General features: G+C 53.5%; 1 protein-coding gene and 1 long non-coding RNA gene across 2 annotated transcripts in view; both read right to left on the bottom strand.

Annotated features, from left to right (window-relative positions):
* The window catches only part of otub1b (OTU deubiquitinase, ubiquitin aldehyde binding 1b), a 30,966-nt gene extending 18,336 nt beyond the window's left edge, over positions 1 to 12,630 (bottom strand). The window contains exons 1-2 of the mRNA XM_073031396.1: positions 12,558 to 12,630; positions 360 to 421 (exon numbers count right to left, since the gene is read on the bottom strand). Coding sequence (XP_072887497.1) covers positions 360 to 421; positions 12,558 to 12,600 — 105 coding nt within the window. The 5' untranslated portion in view covers positions 12,601 to 12,630. The remainder of the gene's footprint in view (positions 1 to 359; positions 422 to 12,557) is intronic.
* A 1,669-nt stretch (positions 12,631 to 14,299) lies between these two features.
* On the bottom strand, positions 14,300 to 18,949 carry LOC140717718 (uncharacterized). The gene is made up of 2 exons (XR_012096588.1): positions 18,136 to 18,949; positions 14,300 to 14,582 (listed from the first exon to the last, which is right to left on the bottom strand). It is a non-coding gene; the product is annotated as an uncharacterized lncRNA (long non-coding RNA).
* Between the last annotated feature and the right edge of the window lie 211 nt (positions 18,950 to 19,160).

A 19,160-nucleotide genomic window follows, 5' to 3' on the forward strand; every position in this document is an offset into this window, starting at 1 on the left:
ATGTTCTATAAATAGATAGATAACCAGAGAGACAGAAAGATAGATAAATAAAAATAACTGGCTTTTTAGATATAAGCATTATGGACTGTGTACCTAATACAGTGGTCACTGAGTGTATAATATCATAAGATTATGGATAAACCATAAACATATTATTATAGAATAATAATTAATAAAAAGCAATCAATTATAATAAATAACTACAGATTATGATGATATAATCCATAAAGTACACACATTAGGGGGAAAGCAGCACACTGGACATTCCCCACAGCCCTCTCCAACACCGACAGGTGGAAGGTCAGGGTGTTCCACGCCTGCAGCTCACCCAAAGCCACCCACGCCCCACAGCAACTCACCTCCTGTTGGATCCGATCCTGCTGGGCCATGATGGCTTCATCATAAGCCAGGAAGTTCACTGCTACAGGGAGAGAGGGGCAAAATATTAACTCAGCACTTCACCTGTCCAAAACTCCCCGCACCCGCCCGATGCCAAAACTCCCCGCACTTGTCACACACAAAAACACACTACACCCGCCACATACAAAATCTCCCCGCACTCGTCACACACAAAAACACACTACACCGACCCCATACAAAATCTCCCCGCACTCGCCACACACAAAAACACACTACACCCGCCCCATACAAAATCTCCCCGCACTCGTCACACACAAAAACACACTACACCGACCCCATACAAAATCTCCCCGCACTCGTCACACACAAAAACACACTACATCTGCCCCATACAACATCTCCCCGCACTCGTCACACACAAAAACACACTACACCCACCCCATACAAAATCTCCCCGCACTCGTCACACACAAAAACACTCCAGACATGTCCTATACAAAACACCGCACCCGGGTCAAGAGGTGCAGGTAAACCCAGAGCCCAACCTGGAGCCTACATCTGGCAAGAGGACTCTTCGGAAACGCGGAGTGACCGCAGGGCCCCCGCCCGGCGAGGTTAGGCCGGCCCCCGCCCATGAGAGTCATACTGATTCCGAGGATGAGGACCCGGATGTGTGACCTCCCCACTGATGGAGGGAGAGACTCCCGGCCCTTCTCCCACTGAGACAGGTGAAGTGTGTGGAGGGGGGGGGGGGGGGGTATCTGTGGGCAGCCTGGGTTGCAGCGGAACTCTGCAGGGGGAGGAAGCGGGGTTTGTTCTCGGGACAGGGGGCTCACCGAGTTGCAGGTGGGCGCGAGCGATAGACGGGGGAGGCCGCGCCAGGTAGACCGGAAATAACCCCAGTAGTGTCGGAACCTGAAGAGTTACACGAGGGGGTGCGGAGATCTCAGAGAATTCAGATACCACCGGATAGGCTGGCCTACGTAGCACCTGGGGGACAGAGTGTGACCCCCGCTGTGTTGGGCAGCTATGTCACGGCCTTGTGCACCTGGGTTGGACTTTGTGTTCTGCAGGAAGGGTTGGTGAATTATCTCAACGTCATGAGGACATGACTAAATTTGGTGGGGGGGGGGGAGAGTGTAACACGCTGTAGGGACTCACGGCTGATGTAATGGCCGCTCTGTACTGTTTCACTGCTAATGTAATGGTTTCTCTGTAGCAGCAATCTGACTGGAGATAACAGGGCTTGGAATGTGGGGGCCCTATCCAATGAGAAACATGTTGTTTCTAGTCAGTCTGGAACAGGATTTTCGCAGTCCTTGGCCGGCGAGAGGAGGAGAAGGAAGATGTCTACGGAGAGAGCTGATAGATCACTGGATGGAGTGGACCGGGAGCGAGGGTCTGAAGGTCGGTGACACTCGGAGGAGGTCGGTGGTTGATGAATGGCCGTATCAGTGAGCCCCAACCTTCACTTTTGACTTTTTCCTTAAAATGGGCCTTTTTCTTTTTATTTTCTTTACTAACCCTCCATCCAGATTAAGATTTATAAAGTTCAGTTAATTGCACATGGCGTACTGTCTGGTATTTTGCAGAGCGGATTTGTAACCGGGCAACACATCACGCAGCATCCACACAAACCGGCCTGGCCAAGAATTGTCTTCTCCTCTACGAACGCGTGCTGGCCAAGTCTGAGCGGTACACACGCCACACACATCCCATAAAAAACTCCCCACAGTTCCAATCAAAAATACCCGACACCCGTCCCACACATCCCGTACAAAAACACCCCACACATCCCGTACAAAAACACCACACACATCCCGTACGAAAGCACCCCACACATCCCGTACGAAAGCACCCCACACATCCCGTACGAAAGCACCCCACACATCCCGTACGAAAACACCCCACAAACATCCCGTACGAAAACACCCCACAAACATCCCGTACGAAAACACCCCACACACATCCCGTACGAAAACACCCCACAAACATCCCGTACGAAAACACCCCACACATCCCGTACGAAAACACCCCACACACATCCCGTACGAAAACACCCCACACATCCCGTACTAAAACACCCCACACACATCCCGTACGAAAACACCCCACACATCCCGTACAAAAACAACCCACACACCCCGTACAAAAACACCCCACACATCCCGTACAAAAACACCCCACACATCCCGTACAAAAACACCCCACACACATCCCGTACAAAAACACCCGACACACACATCCCGTACAAAAACACCCGACACACATCCCGTACAAAAACACCCCACACATCCCGTACAAAAACACCACACACATCCCGTACAAAAACACCCCACACATCCCGTACAAAAACACCACACACATCCCGTACAAAAACACCCCACACACATCCCGTACAAAAACACCCCACACATCCCGTACAAAAACACCCCACACATCCCGTACAAAAACACCCCACACATCCCGTACAAAAACACCCCACACACATCCCGTACAAAAACACCCCACACACATCCCGTACAAAAACACCCCACACATCCCGTACAAAAACACCCCACACACATCCCGTACAAAAACACCCCACACACATCCCGTACAAAAACACCCCACACACATCCCGTACAAAAACACCCCACACATCACGTACAAAAACACCCCACACACGTCCCGTACAAAAACACCCCACACACATCCCGTACAAAAACACCCCACACACATCCTGTACAAAAACACCCCACACATCCCGTACAAAAACACCCCACACATCCCGTACAAAAACACCCCACACACATCCCGTACAAAAACACTCCACACATCCCGTACAAAAACACTCCACACATCCCGTACAAAAACACCCCACACACATCCCGTACAAAAACACCCCACACACATCCCGTACAAAAACACCCCACACACATCCCGTACAAAAACACCCCACACATCCCGTACAAAAACACCCCACACATCCCGTACAAAAACACCCCACACACATCCCGTACAAAAACACCCCACACATCCCGTACAAAAACACCACACACATCCCGTACGAAAACACCCCACACATCCCGTACAAAAACACCCCACACACATCCCGTACAAAAACACCCCACACACATCCCGTACAAAAACACCCCACACATCCCGTACAAAAACACCACACACATCCTGTACAAAAACACCACACACACATCCCGTACAAAAACACCCCACACATCCCGTACAAAAACACCACACACATCCTGTACAAAAACACCACACACACATCCCGTACAAAAACACCCCACACATCCCGTACAAAAACACCCCACACACATCCCGTACAAAAACACCCCACACATCCCGTACAAAAACACCCCACACATCCCGTACAAAAACACCCCACACACATCCTGTACAAAAACACCCCACACACATCCTGTACAAATACACCACACACATCCCGTACAAAAACACCCCCCACACATCCCGTACAAAAACACCACACACATCCCGTACAAAAACACCCCACACACATCCTGTACAAAAACACCACACACACATCCCGTACAAAAACACCCCACACACATCCCGTACAAAAACACCCCACACATCCCATACAAAAACACCCCACACATCCCGTACAAAAGGAGTGAAGCAAAGAGCTGGGAAGATGATTGGTGAAAGAGATACAGGGCTGGAGAAGGGGGAATCGGATAAGAGAGGATAGAAGACCATGGAAACAAGGTAAGGCAGAGGAGCACCAGAGGGCAGGTCAGGAAATAAGGTGGGAGAGGGAAACAGGAATGGAGGTGAATGAATGGGGGTTGATTCTGCTTCTAATGATCCTTCAGAGGTAAGCTCATTCTCCCTGGCACCTGTGGATCACATCCTGTGAGGCTGCCCAGGTTGAATAGCTCCGAGAAAACGCGTCATCACAATATCTCTAAAGTACTGTATCAGCAGCAACATTTACCTGTACAGGACCTTGTCAGGAGATGGCGCCAGTGAGCCACAGCTACACTGGGGCTGCAGACAATACTTCTCAACAAACTTTTACATATCCCTCTTTCGAATTACTCTCACAAAAAATCTGCAATGTATAATTTCCCTCTCAGCAAAGCACTTTTAGGTTAAGACCATAAGACCATAATTAACCTGATGACCTACAGATTTCACAATCACCTGAAGATCTCTGTCGACCAGATAGGTACTGCATCTTTAAGCAGACGTAAGTAGTGGGGGGAAGACGGGACTCCAAGCCAGGTTGCAGCACAGAGGGATGAGGTCCCCTCTACCCAGCATCTTGTTGGCAAATGTGCGGTTGCTGGAGAACAAAACTGAGGGCCTGAGGGCGTGATCTGAGTATCAGAGGGAGATGAGGTACTGTTGCATTGTGTGTGTCAGCGAGATGCGGGCTTCTCCCAGCACACCAGATTCCAGTGAGACTGGAAGGCTTCTCAATATTCAGTCTGGACCGGACTGCTGATTCGGAAAGGGCAAAAGGCGGAGGTGTATGTTTCAAGATAAACTCTCGGTGGTGCTCCGATGTGGCGGTTTTGTCGAACTCGTGTTTCCCGACATTGAACACCCAACAGTCAAATGCCATAATTCTCCATAATCTTGGCCGCGGTTTACATACCACCAGTGGCCGACTGTAGTCAAGCGCTTGAGATACTGCATGATGCCATCTCAAAACAAACTGCCCGTCAAATCATCGCCGGGGACCTCAACCAGGTCTGTTTGAAGAAATCCCTGCCTAATTACCATCAGCATATAACCCGGGGCACCAGAGGTCCCGACAAACCAGACCACTAAGATACGGGATACCTCCCGCTCCAAGCCCAGACCGCATTTGGGTAAATCTCATCACTTGGCTGTCCTGCTCCTACGTGCTAAAGAGCAAAGGTCCAGAGATGAGGACAACAAAGAGGTGGAGAGCGGCTACAGGATTGCTTCGAGTCAGTGGTCCAGGCCGTGTTAAGGACTCATCTGAGGATCTGAATGAATACACCATGGTTCTCACAGACTTTATTAAAACAGTTGTAGATGAGGGTGTTCCCACAAAATCATTCAGAGTCTTCCCCAAGCAGAAGCCCCGGATGAACCGGGAGATCGGTAATCTGCTGAGGGTCAGGTCGGAGGCATTCAGGTCTGGTGACCAAGAAAGTTACAAGAGATCAGGGTACGATTTCCAACAGCCCCTCTCACGGGCGAAGTGGCGGTTCTGGACCAGACTTGAAACGACGAAGGATCCGCGACAGTTGCAGCACGGTTTCAAAGTTAAACTAAGTGACCCAGGTGACAACAAGGCTTCGCTTCCAGCTGAGCTCAATGCCTTCGCTGTTCACTTTGACTCTGAGCCTGGGGGAACCATCACAAACTCCCAGTGATGCTCCGACTTCTGCCCGCTGAGGCTGGTGCGCGCGTTAGGAGAATGAACCCATCCGGCCCAGGTGGGTTGCCTCGCCAGGTACTAAAGACCGTGCTGATTAACGGGCTGGAGTGTTCACTGACACGTCAGTCCATGGCCTCCTCTACTCCACGATGGGGCCACACTCGGGTTGGAGGAGCAACACCTCATATTCCGTCTGGGTAGCCTCCAACCTGATGGCACGAACATCGATTTCTCGAACTCGCCCCCTTCACCATTCCCCATCCCCACTGGATCCTCTCCTATTGGACTCCAGCCCGGTATCTCTTTCGCCAATCGGCTTCCCAGCTCCGTACTTCATCTCTCCCCCACCCCCAAGTTTCACCCGTCCTCCTCTCCCCCCACCTTCTAACTGTGACTCCTCATCGTCTGTTCTCCAGTCCTGATGAAGGGTCTCGTCCCGAAACCTCCACTGCTTACTCTTTCTGTGGACGCTGCCCGGCCTGCCGGGTTCCTCCGGCGTTTCGGATTTCCAGCGTCTGCAGGTTTCCCTTTGTTAGCCTCTCACTTCAGCGGTCTGAGTTACCCACTGCTTCACGCAGGCTCCAATTACTCCAACGCAGCGATCTTCCTTAATGACGATCGCCGGTGGCACGTACATCCACAGCGATGAAGTGTCATGAGGGGTTGGCGTTGAAACATATCAACTCCTGCCCGAGAAAGGACTTGGATCGTCACAACAAGTCCTCAGCAGATCCCATCTCATTGGCTCTTCACTCAACCCTGGATCATCTGGACACAAAGATACATACACCAGGATGCTCCTTATCGATTACAACTCAACGTTCAGTACCGTCAAAGCTAATCAATAAGCTCCAAGACCTTGGCCTCAACACCTTCTGCACTTGGATCCTCAATTTCCTCACTTGCAAGCCCCAGTCAGTTCAAACCGGCAACAACATCTCCTCCACGATTTCCATCAGCACAGGCCTCGCCCCCACCCCACTCTACTCACTTTACCCTCAGGACTCTGCGGCTAAACACAGCTCCAATGCCAAATTAAAGATGGCATAAAAGCAGGAGATTAAAAATCTGGCTAAGCGATGTCATCACAACAACCTCTCGCTCAATGGCAGCAAGACCGAGGAACTGACTTCAGGAGGAAACCGGAGGCCCATGGACCAGTCTTCATCGGGGGATCAGAGAAGACGGTCAGCAACTTCAAATTCCTCAGCGTTACCACCTCAGAGGACTTCTCCTGCGCCCAGCATTTACAAAGCAACTTCCTTAGGAGTTTGCGAAGATTCGGCAGGGCATCTGACACTTCGAAGAACTTCTATAGATGTGTGGTGGGGAGTTTATTGACTGGCCTGGTATGGAAACACCAATGCCCTTGTATGGAAATTCCCACAAGAAGTAGTGGATACAGCCCAGTACATCATGAGTAAAAACCCCCCCCATCATTCAGCACATCTACACAGTGTTGTCGTAGGAAAGCAGCGTCCGTCCATTAGAAACTCGCATCACCCAGGCCGTGCTCTCTTATCGCTGCTGCCATCAGGTAGAAGGTACAGGAGCCTCAGGACTCGCACCACCAGGTTCAGGGACAGTTACTACCCCTCAACCATCAGGGAGAAGGTACAGGAGCCTCAGGACTCACACCACCAGGTTCAGGAACAGTTATTACCCCTCAACCATCAGGAAGGAGGTAGAGGAGGCTCAGGACTCGCACCACCAGGTTCAGGAACAGTTATTACCCCTCAGCCATCAGGTAGAAGGTACAGGAGCCTCAGGACTCGCACCACCAGGGTCAGGAACAGTTATTACCCCTCAGCCTTCAGGTAGAAGGCACAGGAGCCTCAGGACTCACACCCACAGGTTCAGGAACAGTTATTACCCCTCAACCATCAGGAAGGAGGTACAGGAGGCTCAGGACTCGCACCACCAGGTTCAGGAACAGTTATTACCCCTCAGCCATCAGGTAGAAGGTACAGGAGCCTCAGGACTCGCACCACCAGGGTCAGGAACAGTTATTACCCCTCAGCCTTCAGGTAGAAGGCACAGGAGCCTCAGGACTCACACCCACAGGTTCAGGAACAGTTACTACCCCTCAGCCATCGGGAAGGAGGTACAGGAGCCTCAGGACTCACACCCACAGGTTCAGGAAGTTATTACCCCTCAGCCTTCAGGTAGAAGGTACAGGAGCCTCAGGACTCACACCCACAGGTTCAGGAACAGTTATTACCCCTCAGCCTTCAGGTAGAAGGCACAGGAGCCTCAGGACTCACACCCACAGGTTCAGGAACAGTTATTACCCTCATCCATCACGCTCCTGAACCAAGCAGGACAACTTCACTCGCCCCATCACTGAACTGTTCCCACAACCCACGGACTCACTTTCAAGGACTCTTTATCTCAATAATTATTGCTTATTTACTAAATAATATTTCTTTCTTTTTGAATTTGCACAGTTTGTTGCCTTTTGCACGCTGGTTGAACACCCGAGTTGGCGTGGTCTTTCACTGATTCTGAAATGGTTATTCTATCGAGTATTCTCGAGAGACAATGAACCTCAGGTTTGTATATGGGGAAATGTATGTACTTTGATAATAAATGTACTCTGAGCTTTGAAATATATTTTGGTAGAAGGAATGAAGGCGTAGACTTTTCGAAACAGGAAGCAAATTGGAGGTGCAAAGGGATATGGGAGTCCTGCAGGTTAGCTCGCAGTGTAGGTCGGTGGCAAGAAAGGCAAATGCAATGTTTCGAGCAGGGATGTGACGCTGAGGAGACCACGTCTGGAGTCACTCCTGGGCGGCTTGTCTGAGAAAGGACGTGCTGGCGTTGGAGAGGGTTCGGAGGAGGCTGACGAGAACGATTCCGGCAACAACAGGGTTAATGAACGAGGCGCCGCAGATCATAAACAAAGGGTTCTGCACGTCCAGAGCTAAACGCAAAATGCTGGAGGAACTCAGCAGGTCAGGCAGCGTCTATGGGAGTTGGAATAAACATTTGCTGCCTCGGGTCGAGACTCTTCAGCTGGATTCAAGTAAGGAGGCTTTGATAGCTCTGGGCCTGTACTCACTGGAATTCAGAAGAATGGGGACATTGAAAGGTCTACAGTACACATGCAGAGAACGTTTCCCATAGCTGGGGACTCTAGGACCAGAAGGCACAGCCTCAGAATAGAAGGACATCCTTTTAGAATGGAGGTGGTGAATCTGTGGAATTCATTGCCCCAGGCCCAAGTCTCTGTTCTAAAGGGGCATGCTTCTATTGCCCCAAGCCCGTCTCTGTTCTAAAGGGGCATGCTTCTATTCTGACACTGTGAACTTTGGGAAACATCCACTCTATCTGGGCCTTTCAATATTCAACAGGCTTCAATGAGACCCCTGCCACTCATTCTTCTAAACTCCCGTGAGTACAGGCCCAGGGCCACCAAAGGCACCTCGGACATAAACCCTTTCCGTCCCGGAATCATTCACGTGACATCCCGGCAGACCAATTACAGAGTGCGAGCATGCGGGTGCTGTTCTGGGAAGGCAGACGAGACACATTATTGCGAGAGGATCTGAGCACGAGAAAGACCATTCTGCAAATTATGTAGGACCCCGGGAAAGAGTGGGACTGGAATTTTGGGCTCAGGGGGAAAGCTGGAACCAGTTTACTATTTCAATTCCTGGCAAGCTGAACTTGTCACGAGGAGAGATTAAAGTTGTCATAGAGGATACAGTCCCTTTGGCCCAACAAACCCCTGCTAGCCACAGTGCCCACTCACCCCTTCACAATTTCCTGCTTTTGGCCAATCCTCACGTTCCCAATCAGGCACACTCATCTAAAGAAGACGTATATAGGAAACTGACATTCCTTGCTAGCAAACATTTCCAAGTGCCTCCTGCACCACTTTCTCTGGCAGATCACTCCATCAACATCTCTGAGGATCTATCCTGGACAGGTCACTCCATCAACATCAGGGTGGACACGACAGGGAACCTCAGCACTGGGTACTCTGCCTCTCCAGGAGGTGACAAATGGGAAGCGTTGTGCCTTCTCTCCTGCTTATGTGTGGTCCAGGTCTCTCTGTCGTGCGGGAGTGTGCTGGTGACACAAGCTTGCAGCACTGCCACCTTTGTTTCGACTGAGGGTGTGGAGTTCTCCCAGGCTCGTCTGGTGGGGCAGGCAGGAGTCGCTACAGCCTCGCCGATGAGCTTGTCCATTTCTGTATCCAAGGAGAGGTGGTCGCTGGTGACGGGCCCCACACATGCGAACCGATGAACAGCACATCGAGTTTGTAGCAATCAGCGGCAATGGCTGGTGGCGCCTCAGCGTGCTGTCCCTTTCAGGCTGACAGTCAGACCAACTTACTTGCAGGCCTGGGAGAAGCGATCCATCAAGCTCCAGAGCGTGGGCTGCGACTGCTGCTCCTCAGCAAACACATCATAACCTGATTCTGGTTTCGGCTCTTAGGCAGATGAGGTTGAAAAGCCCGCCATCTGATCGAGTACTGAGGTAGATCCACTCTGCTGCAATGCCAAATGAGTGCTTCAGGAGAAGAAGGGCGAGGACACAGCCTTCCTTAACATCGCTGCTTTGTAAAGGACTCTAAAGACATGCCGTGTACTGCACAGTCCCCCTTCACGTTGCTGTGGAAGGACCTGATCGTGTTCTGGCAGGCAGACAACATTAAAGAGGATCTGAGAAAGTCTGCCTCTGCTGACCAAGAGAATCACCTCGATGAGATCTATAAACACAAAGTACAGGGGCTTCTTTCTGTCCTCTGCCCTTCTGGAGTCGGCCGAGGGAGAAAATCACGTCCACAGTCGACCTTCCAGCACGGAAGCCACTTTGTGACTCTGGATAGACAGATCCAGCCAAATCCTATCGAAGACATCGAGGCATACAGTGAAGTCTGTCGTTTGTGCTGATGACCAACGCAAAGGTTGTGCTGGGGGCAGCCGACAATCGTCAGCACACATTCGTAAGTAGCATACCTACAAAGCTCAGCAGAACGACAGAAAGCACAGTGACGAAACGAGCCCCTCTCCCACCGACTCACGCGCAGACACAGACAGAAGGCAGACACCGATTGGTTGAGCACTCTGTGGAGTGTTTGCTTTCTGTGCGGCAGACACGACCGCGAGCTTGTTGTCCCCACCCCGCCCCGTCCATCGGCAGCCTCCTGGAACATTACCGCAAGGCGCAAAGCAATGCGGACATCACTCCTCAGTCTTCCAAACTCCAGACGACCTGCCCAGTCAAGCCCACCCGGCCTCTCATTACGGGAGGAGCTGATCTCGCTCGCCCGCACCTGCCTTCAATCTGGAGCTTCCTGTGACCTCCCACCCCATCCTGTTCTGCAAGGCGACATCCAAAACTGACTCGAGGAAGAGGACCTCATCTTCCACGGTCACACAGAACAGAAACAGGGCCGAGGCTTTCAGAGCATCTGCCATGCACAGTCCCAAGCTGGACGGGTGCAAAAGGAAAACAGTCGGGCAGGGGGCTACCAACCACATCCCGTAAAAACCTAGAGAAACAGAAGCTCCAAAGACCTCATCCCTGGGAGAGGAAGAGTCTCCGAAGATGGGCTACGCCTGGAGACGGCTCGGAAGACTGGCCCAGGACAAGGATTCTGGTGAGCCGCTGTTGGCAGCCTGGGCCCCAGTAGAGGTGAAGGGCTTCAGTAAGTTCGGAGCAGACACCAGAATTTCATATTCAAAGGGGTTCTGCTAGTTGAGATGTACTGCCATTGTAAATAAGTAATTCTGGAAAATGTACCTGGTTATATTCAAAATGTTAAAGTGAGTGATTACAAAAATACAATACGCTTTGTGTTGGTTCTGCTCACCGCCTTCTTTACTGCGATTTTCATCGGGGTGGTCTAGCTCTGCGCCCTGCAGTCGTTGAGCAAAACAGCACTAAATTCAACTGAACGCAACATTTCCTAAGACTATTTCAAGGGCTCTGTAGTTCGATGCTTTATATTCTGTGCTTTTCACTTGGTTTTTTTGCCCGTTGTGTGCTTGATGTTTTCTTTGAACAGATTGTGTGGTGCTTCTTTGTTTCGTGGCTGTCTGTGGGAAGTCTAATCTTTCTCCAGCGTCACAATGTCCAATAGCATCCAAACAAGCTGTCAAAATCTGCACTCAATTCGGCATTCTAAATTCTCCACCCGAACAGTGCAGGCCCTTCACACCACGATGTTGGTGTTTACCTACCCCAACATTAATCTAATCCTTCTCTTCCACATAGCCCTGCATTTTTCTATCATCCATGTGTCTATCTTAGAGTTTCTTAAATGACCCTAATGTATCTGCCTCTATCACCACCCTTGACAGTGTATTCCAAGCACCCACCCACTCTCTATAAAAATAATCTAACTCTAACATCCCCCTATACTTTCCTCCAATCACTGTAAAATTATTCCCTCTCGTACTAGCCACTGCCATGCGGAGAAAGGCTTCAGCACTGGCTTTTGTTTAAAGTTCAATTCATCACTATAGACTTTCGCCATCTGATGTAGCTTCCCTGACCAGCTCTGTTCGAAACCCCTACATTCACTGAGGGAGGGGGGCAGGGGGAAGAGAGAGGGGCACGGGTAAGGGGGGAGGTAGGGAGTGAGGTGGGAGGGGGCAGGAAGGGGGAGAGTGGGAGGGAGGGGAGGAAGGAGAGGAGGAGAGGAGGGAAAGGACGGGAGTGAGGAGGAGAGAGGGGGCAGGGCTCACAGGATCTCCCTTAACCTGGCTCCGGGCCGAACCCTGCATCCGCCCGGGCTGTCCCTTCGGCCTTGCCGGGCCCCGACAGTTTACACCCTCCGCTGCCCGAGCCCTCTCTGGTCCGTTACCTTCCACATCAACCACCGCCGGCTCCTGCTGCTCGGCCGCCATCTTGCCCGCGCGCTGGGGACGCTGGGAGCTGCCGCCACTTCCGGTCTCCCACTTCCGGCCCAGCACCAAGCCCAGAGAGGGGCAATGGTGGTGGGAACCAACACATAATGCACCCCCCCTCCCCTCCTCAACACCACCCTCAGGAGTTGCAGAGTCCTTGAGGGAAGCTGTCCTGCACCTAGCACTGACATGCAATCACAAGGAAGATGTGGGGAATGGGAGGTGGAATACAGTGTCAGAAAGTGTGTGGTTGTGGCCATGCACTTTGGTAGAAGGAATCACCACTAATTCCTGTATTTTACTGTTTTCCCAAGGGGGACAGAACTCCAAAAGTCAGAGATGGAAAGAATCTTGGGATTCCTGATGCGGGACTCCCTGAAGGTTAATTTGTAGACTGAGCCAGCGGTGAGGGAGGCAAATGTAAATTCAATGTTCATCTCAAAAGGATCATGATATAGCAGCAAATTAGGCCATTTGGCCCATCGAGTCTGCTCCACCATTTTGTCACAGCTGATCCTTTTTTCCCTCTCAGCCCCACTCTCCTGCCTTCTCCCCATATCCCCTCATGTCCTGGCTAATCAAGAATCTAACCTCTTCCTTAAATATACGCAAATACGTCACCTCCACAGCCCCCAGTGGCAACAAATTCCACAGATTCACCACTCTCTGGCTAAAGAAATTCTTCCTCATCTCCATTCTAAAAGGATGCCCCGTAATCTGAGGCTGTGTTTGGTCTTAAACTTTCCCACCACAGGAAACATCCTCTCCACGTCCATTCTGTCAAGGCCTTCCACTATTTGACAGGTCACCCCTCATTCTTCTGAATTCTGGTGAGTACAGGCCCAGAGCCATCACTCTCTCTCCATATGACAAGCCTTTCAATCCTGGAATCATCTTTGTGAACCTTCTTGGAACTGTCTCAATGCCAGCACATCTTTTCTTAGATAAGGGGGCCAATACTGTTGACAATACTCCAAGTGAGGCCTCACCAGTACTTTATAAAGTCTTAAGGACCGAAGAAAAGCAAGGATGTAATGCTGAGGCGTGATAAAGCACTGGTCAGACGCACAGAGTATTGTGTGCAGTTTTAGGCCCTTTATCTAAGAAAGGATGTGCTGGCATTGGAGAGGGTCCAGAGCAGGGGTTCCCAACCTGGGGTCTATGGCATATAAAAGGTTGCAAACTCCTGCTCTAGAGGAGGTTCATGGAGATGAAAGGGTTAATGTATAAACAGAGATGAAAAATTTCTTTAGCCAGAGGGTGGTGAATCTGTGGAATTGATTGCTACAATCATTTATAGGTTTATAGGTTCTTGATTAGTTAGGGGGAGAAGGCAGGGGAATGGGGTCGAGAGGGAAAACAGATCAGCTGTGATTGAATGATGGGGCAGATTCTATGGGCCAAATGGCCTAACTCTGCTCCCATGTCTCATGATCATATAGTCCCAGCTGCTCGTGTTCCATCATAACCCTCCACCCCCCACTCCCCCATGTACCTATCTGAAAGCTTGAAATTATACCAGTCAGGCAGCATCTGTAGAGGCGAATAGAGTTACTGGTCCTGAAGAAGGGTCTGTTGACTGTATATTCCTCTCCACAGATGCTGCCTGACCTGCCGAGTACCCACAGCATTTTGTGCGCGTTGCTCTGGACTCTCGTTCACCCGGTTTTCTGCCTTCAAACACAAAACGGTGTACAACTTCCAGAAATTTAATTTTAATTTAATCAGCATCAGTTCAACAAGGTGAGGCATTTAACATCACATTCAAAGGCAGCCGTCTCGCGAGACGGCCACGGGTTTTTCAGCATTTGGAATGTCGGCAGATGGGATCCCCAGCTGAGAGGGTGAGTGGAGTGTGGTCTCCGGTTCAGCTCCCTGCCAGCGGATCAGTCCCGTTTCTTGAAGTTCTCGATATTGGCGACGAAAAAGCCCGCTGGAACCAGCATCACGACAGTCATGGTGCCCAATCCAATGAAGGTCTCCTGTGGCAGACGTAAAGAGGAAATGTGATCAGTGAACAGGAGAACGGAGACGTCTCACTGCCATCGTAAGTGCAATGGAGCCAAGAAGGTCTGAGAGAGAGAGAGAGAGGAATCATGGGACGCAGGAGACAGTGGGCATCTCAAATCAGGGTGGAACAGGGGCAAAGCGGCAGCTGCCAGGCGAGGGAACAGTGCCGTTAGCTACAGAGGATTCCGGGAGGCTGAGGCAGCGTGCGTGAGCCTCATGGCGTGGAGGCTGCAGGGGGCCCGAGCCGATGTTCGACTCCACTCTGCCGATTAAAGCGGCAAGGGAGATCAAAACAGAGGCCCTTTGATCGCTCTGCCACCGGAGAGGGGAGACCGCGTGCCCTGCCGCTCTGCCACCGGAGAGGGGAGACTGCGTGCCCTGCCGCTCTGCCACCGGAGAGGGGAGACCGCGTGCCCTGCCGCTCTGCCACCGGAGAGGGGAGACTGCGTGCCCTGCCGCTCTGCCACCGGAGAGGGGAGACTGCGTGCCCTGCTGCCCTGCCACCGGAGAGGGGAGACCGCGTGCCCTGCTGCCCTGCCACCGGAGAGGGGAGACCGCGTGCCCTGCCGCCCTGCCACCGGAGATGGGAGACCGCGTGCCCTGCCGCTCTGCCACCGGAGAGGGGAGACTGCGTGCCCTGCCGCTCTGCCACCGGAGAGGGGAGACTGCGTGCCCTGCCGCTCTGCCACCGGAGAGGGGACACTGCGTGCCCTGCTGCCCTGCCACCGGAGAGGGGAGACTGCGTGCCCTGCCGCCCTGCCACCGGAGAGGGGAGACTGCGTGCCCTGCCGCTCTGCCACCGGAGAGGGGAGACTGCGTGCCCTGCCGCTCTGCCACCGGAGAGGGGAGACTGCGTGCCCTGCCACCGGAGAGGGGAGACCGCGTGCCCTGCCGCTCTGCCACCGGAGAGGGGAGACTGCGTGCCCTGCCGCTCTGCCACCGGAGAGGGGAGACTGCGTGCCCTGCCGCTCTGCACCGGAGAGGGGAGACTGCGTGCCCTGCCACTCTGCCACCGGAGAGGGGAGACTGCGTGCCCTGCCGCTCTGCACCGGAGAGGGGAGACTGCGTGCCCTGCCGCTCTGCCACCGGAGAGGGGAGACTGCGTGCCCTGCCGCTCTGCCACCGGAGAGGGGAGACTGCGTGCCCTGCCGCTCGGCCACCGGAGAGGGGAGACTGCGTGCCCTGCCGCTCTGCCACCGGAGAGGGGAGACTGCGTGCCCTGCCGCTCTGCCACCGGAGAGGGGAGACTGCGTGCCCTGCCGCTCTGCACCGGAGAGGGGAGACTGCGTGCCCTGCCACCGGAGAGGGGAGACCGCGTGCCCTGCCGCTCTGCCACCGGAGAGGGGAGACCGCGTGCCCTGCCGCTCTGCCACCGGAGAGGGGGAGACCGCGTGCCCTGCCGCTCTGCCACCGGAGAGGGGAGACTGCGTGCCCTGCCGCTCTGAACCGGAGGAGGGGGAGACTGCGTGCCCTGCCGCTCTGAACCGGAGAGGGGAGACTGCGTGCCCTGCCGCTCTGAACCGGAGAGGGGAGACTGCGTGCCCTGCCGCTCTGCCACCGGAGAGGGGAGACTGCGTGCCCTGCCGCTCTGCCACCGGAGAGGGGAGACTGCGTGCCCTGCCGCTCTGCCACCGGAGAGGGGAGACTGCGTGCCCTGCTGCTCTGAACGGAGAGGGGAGACTGCGTGCCCTGCTGCTCTGAACCGGAGAGGGGAGACTGCGTGCCCTGCCGCTCTGCCACCGGAGAGGGGAGACTGCGTGCCCTGCCGCTCTGCACCGGAGAGGGGAGACTGCGTGCCCTGCTGCCCTGCCACCGGAGAGGGGAGACCGCGTGCCCTGCCGTCCTGCCACCGGAGAGGGGAGACTGCGTGCCCTGCCGCTCTGCCACCGGAGAGGGGAGACTGCGTGCCCTGCCGCTCTGCCACCGGAGAGGGGAGACTGCGTGCCCTGCCGCTCTGCCACCGGAGAGGGGGAGACTGCGTGCCCTGCCGCTCTGCCACCGGAGAGGGGAGACCGCGTGCCCTGCCGCTCTGCACCGGAGAGGGGAGACTGCGTGCCCTGCCGCTCTGCCACCGGAGAGGGGAGACTGCGTGCCCTGCCGCTCTGCCACCGGAGAGGGGAGACTGCGTGCCCTGCCGCTCTGCACCGAGAGGGGAGACTGCGTGCCCTGCCGCTCTGCCTGAGGATTTTTGTGCCTTTTTGGAATGTAGGGGGCGGAGGGTGGGGATCCTCCAGTGTCTTGCTCCAGACTGCAGCATCTCCAGCCTCCCGCTAAACTAGGGGCTCCCAACCTGGGGTCTACAGACCTCTCTGTTAACGGTAGGGAGGGGTCCATGGCATTAAAAAAAGTTTGGGATTCCTGCTCTAAAACTTCCTAATCCACTGAGATCCTCCAGCATCTCCCGTCTCTCTGGAAACCAAAGGTTTCCCGACCCAGGTCTACAGGCCCCTCAGTTAACAGTAGGGGTCTATGGCATAAAAAAGGCTGGGAAACCCCCCCCCCCCCCCCCAAACTCAGCTTTGCAGATGAAGTGAGGCTGCAGTGATGCCTGGCTTCGAGTCTTTTGTAAGACTTCAGTTCTGAATGCTGTTGTTTGTTTCTCTCTCTTTGCGCATTGTGTGGTTGGCAGTCTTTTTTTTTAAAAGAGCTCTTTTCAGGTTTATTTTGTGGCTGCCTGTAAGCAGACAAATCTCAAGGCCGTGCAACATACATAATTAGATATTAATTGTACTTTAAACATTATGACCACGTCTACCTTCAGAACATCCTTTGCAAATTTTCTCCACACTCATTCCACCTTACTGACTTTTTATTGATATCCCACCACTCTTTATCTCACCTCTCCACTCTCAGTCCTAATGTAGGTTTTCAATCAGAGACAGTTCCTTCCAACCAGCACAGGGGTCGGGAACACCCCCCTCCCCACCTCTGAACCTTTCCATTTCGTCGTTCCTCCGGATCCCAGCGTTCCCCATCTCCCTCTGAGCCAGAGGTTCACAACGTGGGTTCCACTGGTCAACATGGGGGAGGGGTTGGTCCATGGCATGAGAAAGGTTGGGAAACTCCCGCCCCCAGTGCCTTACACCACCTCCTCTGTCCGCATACCCAACACCCAGCTGGGGGTGGAATAAATACCCGGGTAAATCTCTCCTCCCTCTACCCCTGAACAGGCGCCCTCCCCCTCCCCAATGTGACTTCGCTGAATCTGCCCCATCATGACTGCTGGGTATTAAGGGAATATCCTGCTTGCCGCTGGATGTTAAGGGAATTCCTGCCGGAGAGACACATTCACCGCGATGCCGTTGAAATATTGACCAGGAAGGAGGAGCCGAGCGGTCGCTGCCTTGTTGTAGTGAACGGGTAAAGGCCTGGAAGGGCGACGATCACCCACCACCCCGTCCATCCCCTCTAGAGAAGCAGCCAAGGGGCCCTTCGCACACCCCTCCCTCCCCGCCCCGCCCCAGGGCCCGGGCCCTAGGCTCAGGCGACCCCGCGGCCTTCGCGGCCCTGAAGCGCCGGACTCACCAGGGTGCCGAACGGGTTGCGGGCCGCCTTGATGGTATAGCCGGCCGGGGCGTGAGCGCCACCGGCCGCGGGGTCGGGGCCCGGGCGAGGCGGGCGAGCCCTCGGAAAACGGCGGACGACATGGCGAACGAAGCGGCTGCGGCAAGGGTAGCGGAAGTGATTCCGGGACACGTGATCTCCGGGAGCAGGTATCCAGGAAGTGACGTCGCCCACAACCGTCCCGCCCCCAGCTAGTCTGGAGTGTGGTAAAGAATTGGGAAGGGGAAAAACTCATTACTTCTCTTCCAAATAAAAATTAAATTACCCCAAAAAGCCCTGTAGACTGTAAGTCATGGAAGACGACACTGTGAATGAAAGTCACTCCCATAACTTCACAAAAGTTTTTAAGTGAAAACTACCACCCCCCAGAAGATTGATTTCTTTCAACCTCATATGCTTCCTTGTTGGCAGAATCTCAAATGTGACGAGAGGGCAAACAGGAGTGAGATATATCAGCTGGTTGAGTGGTGTCACAGCAAACATTGCATTTAACGCCAAAGTTCCATCCAGACTCGACAAGAAGCTCAGAGACCTCGGCCTTGACCCTGCCTTGTGCACCTGGATCCTCGACTTCCTGTCAGATCGCCAGCAGGTGGTAAGAGTGGGCTCCCTCACCTTCAACCCTCTCGCCCTCAATACAGGAACCTCTCAGGGCTGTGTACTGAGTCTCCTCCTTTACTCCCTGTATACCCATGACTGTATCACCACCCACAGCTCCAATCTGCCAATTAAATTTGCCGATGACACTACATTGATTGGCCTAATCTCAAACGTTAACAAGGGTGGCCTACAGGGAAGAAGTCATCTCTCTGACACAGTGGTGTCAAGAAAACAGGTGAGGCATGGGATCCAAGGGGACATTGTTTTGTGGATCGAGAACTGGCTTGCCCACAGAAGGCAAAGAGTGGTTGTAGTCGGGTCATATTCTGCATGGGGGCCGGTGACCAGTGGTGTGCCTTAGGGATCTGTTATGGGGCCCCTACTCC

Source organism: Hemitrygon akajei, chromosome 28, assembly GCF_048418815.1.
Source record: "Hemitrygon akajei chromosome 28, sHemAka1.3, whole genome shotgun sequence".
Classification (NCBI taxonomy): Eukaryota; Metazoa; Chordata; class Chondrichthyes; order Myliobatiformes; family Dasyatidae; genus Hemitrygon; species Hemitrygon akajei.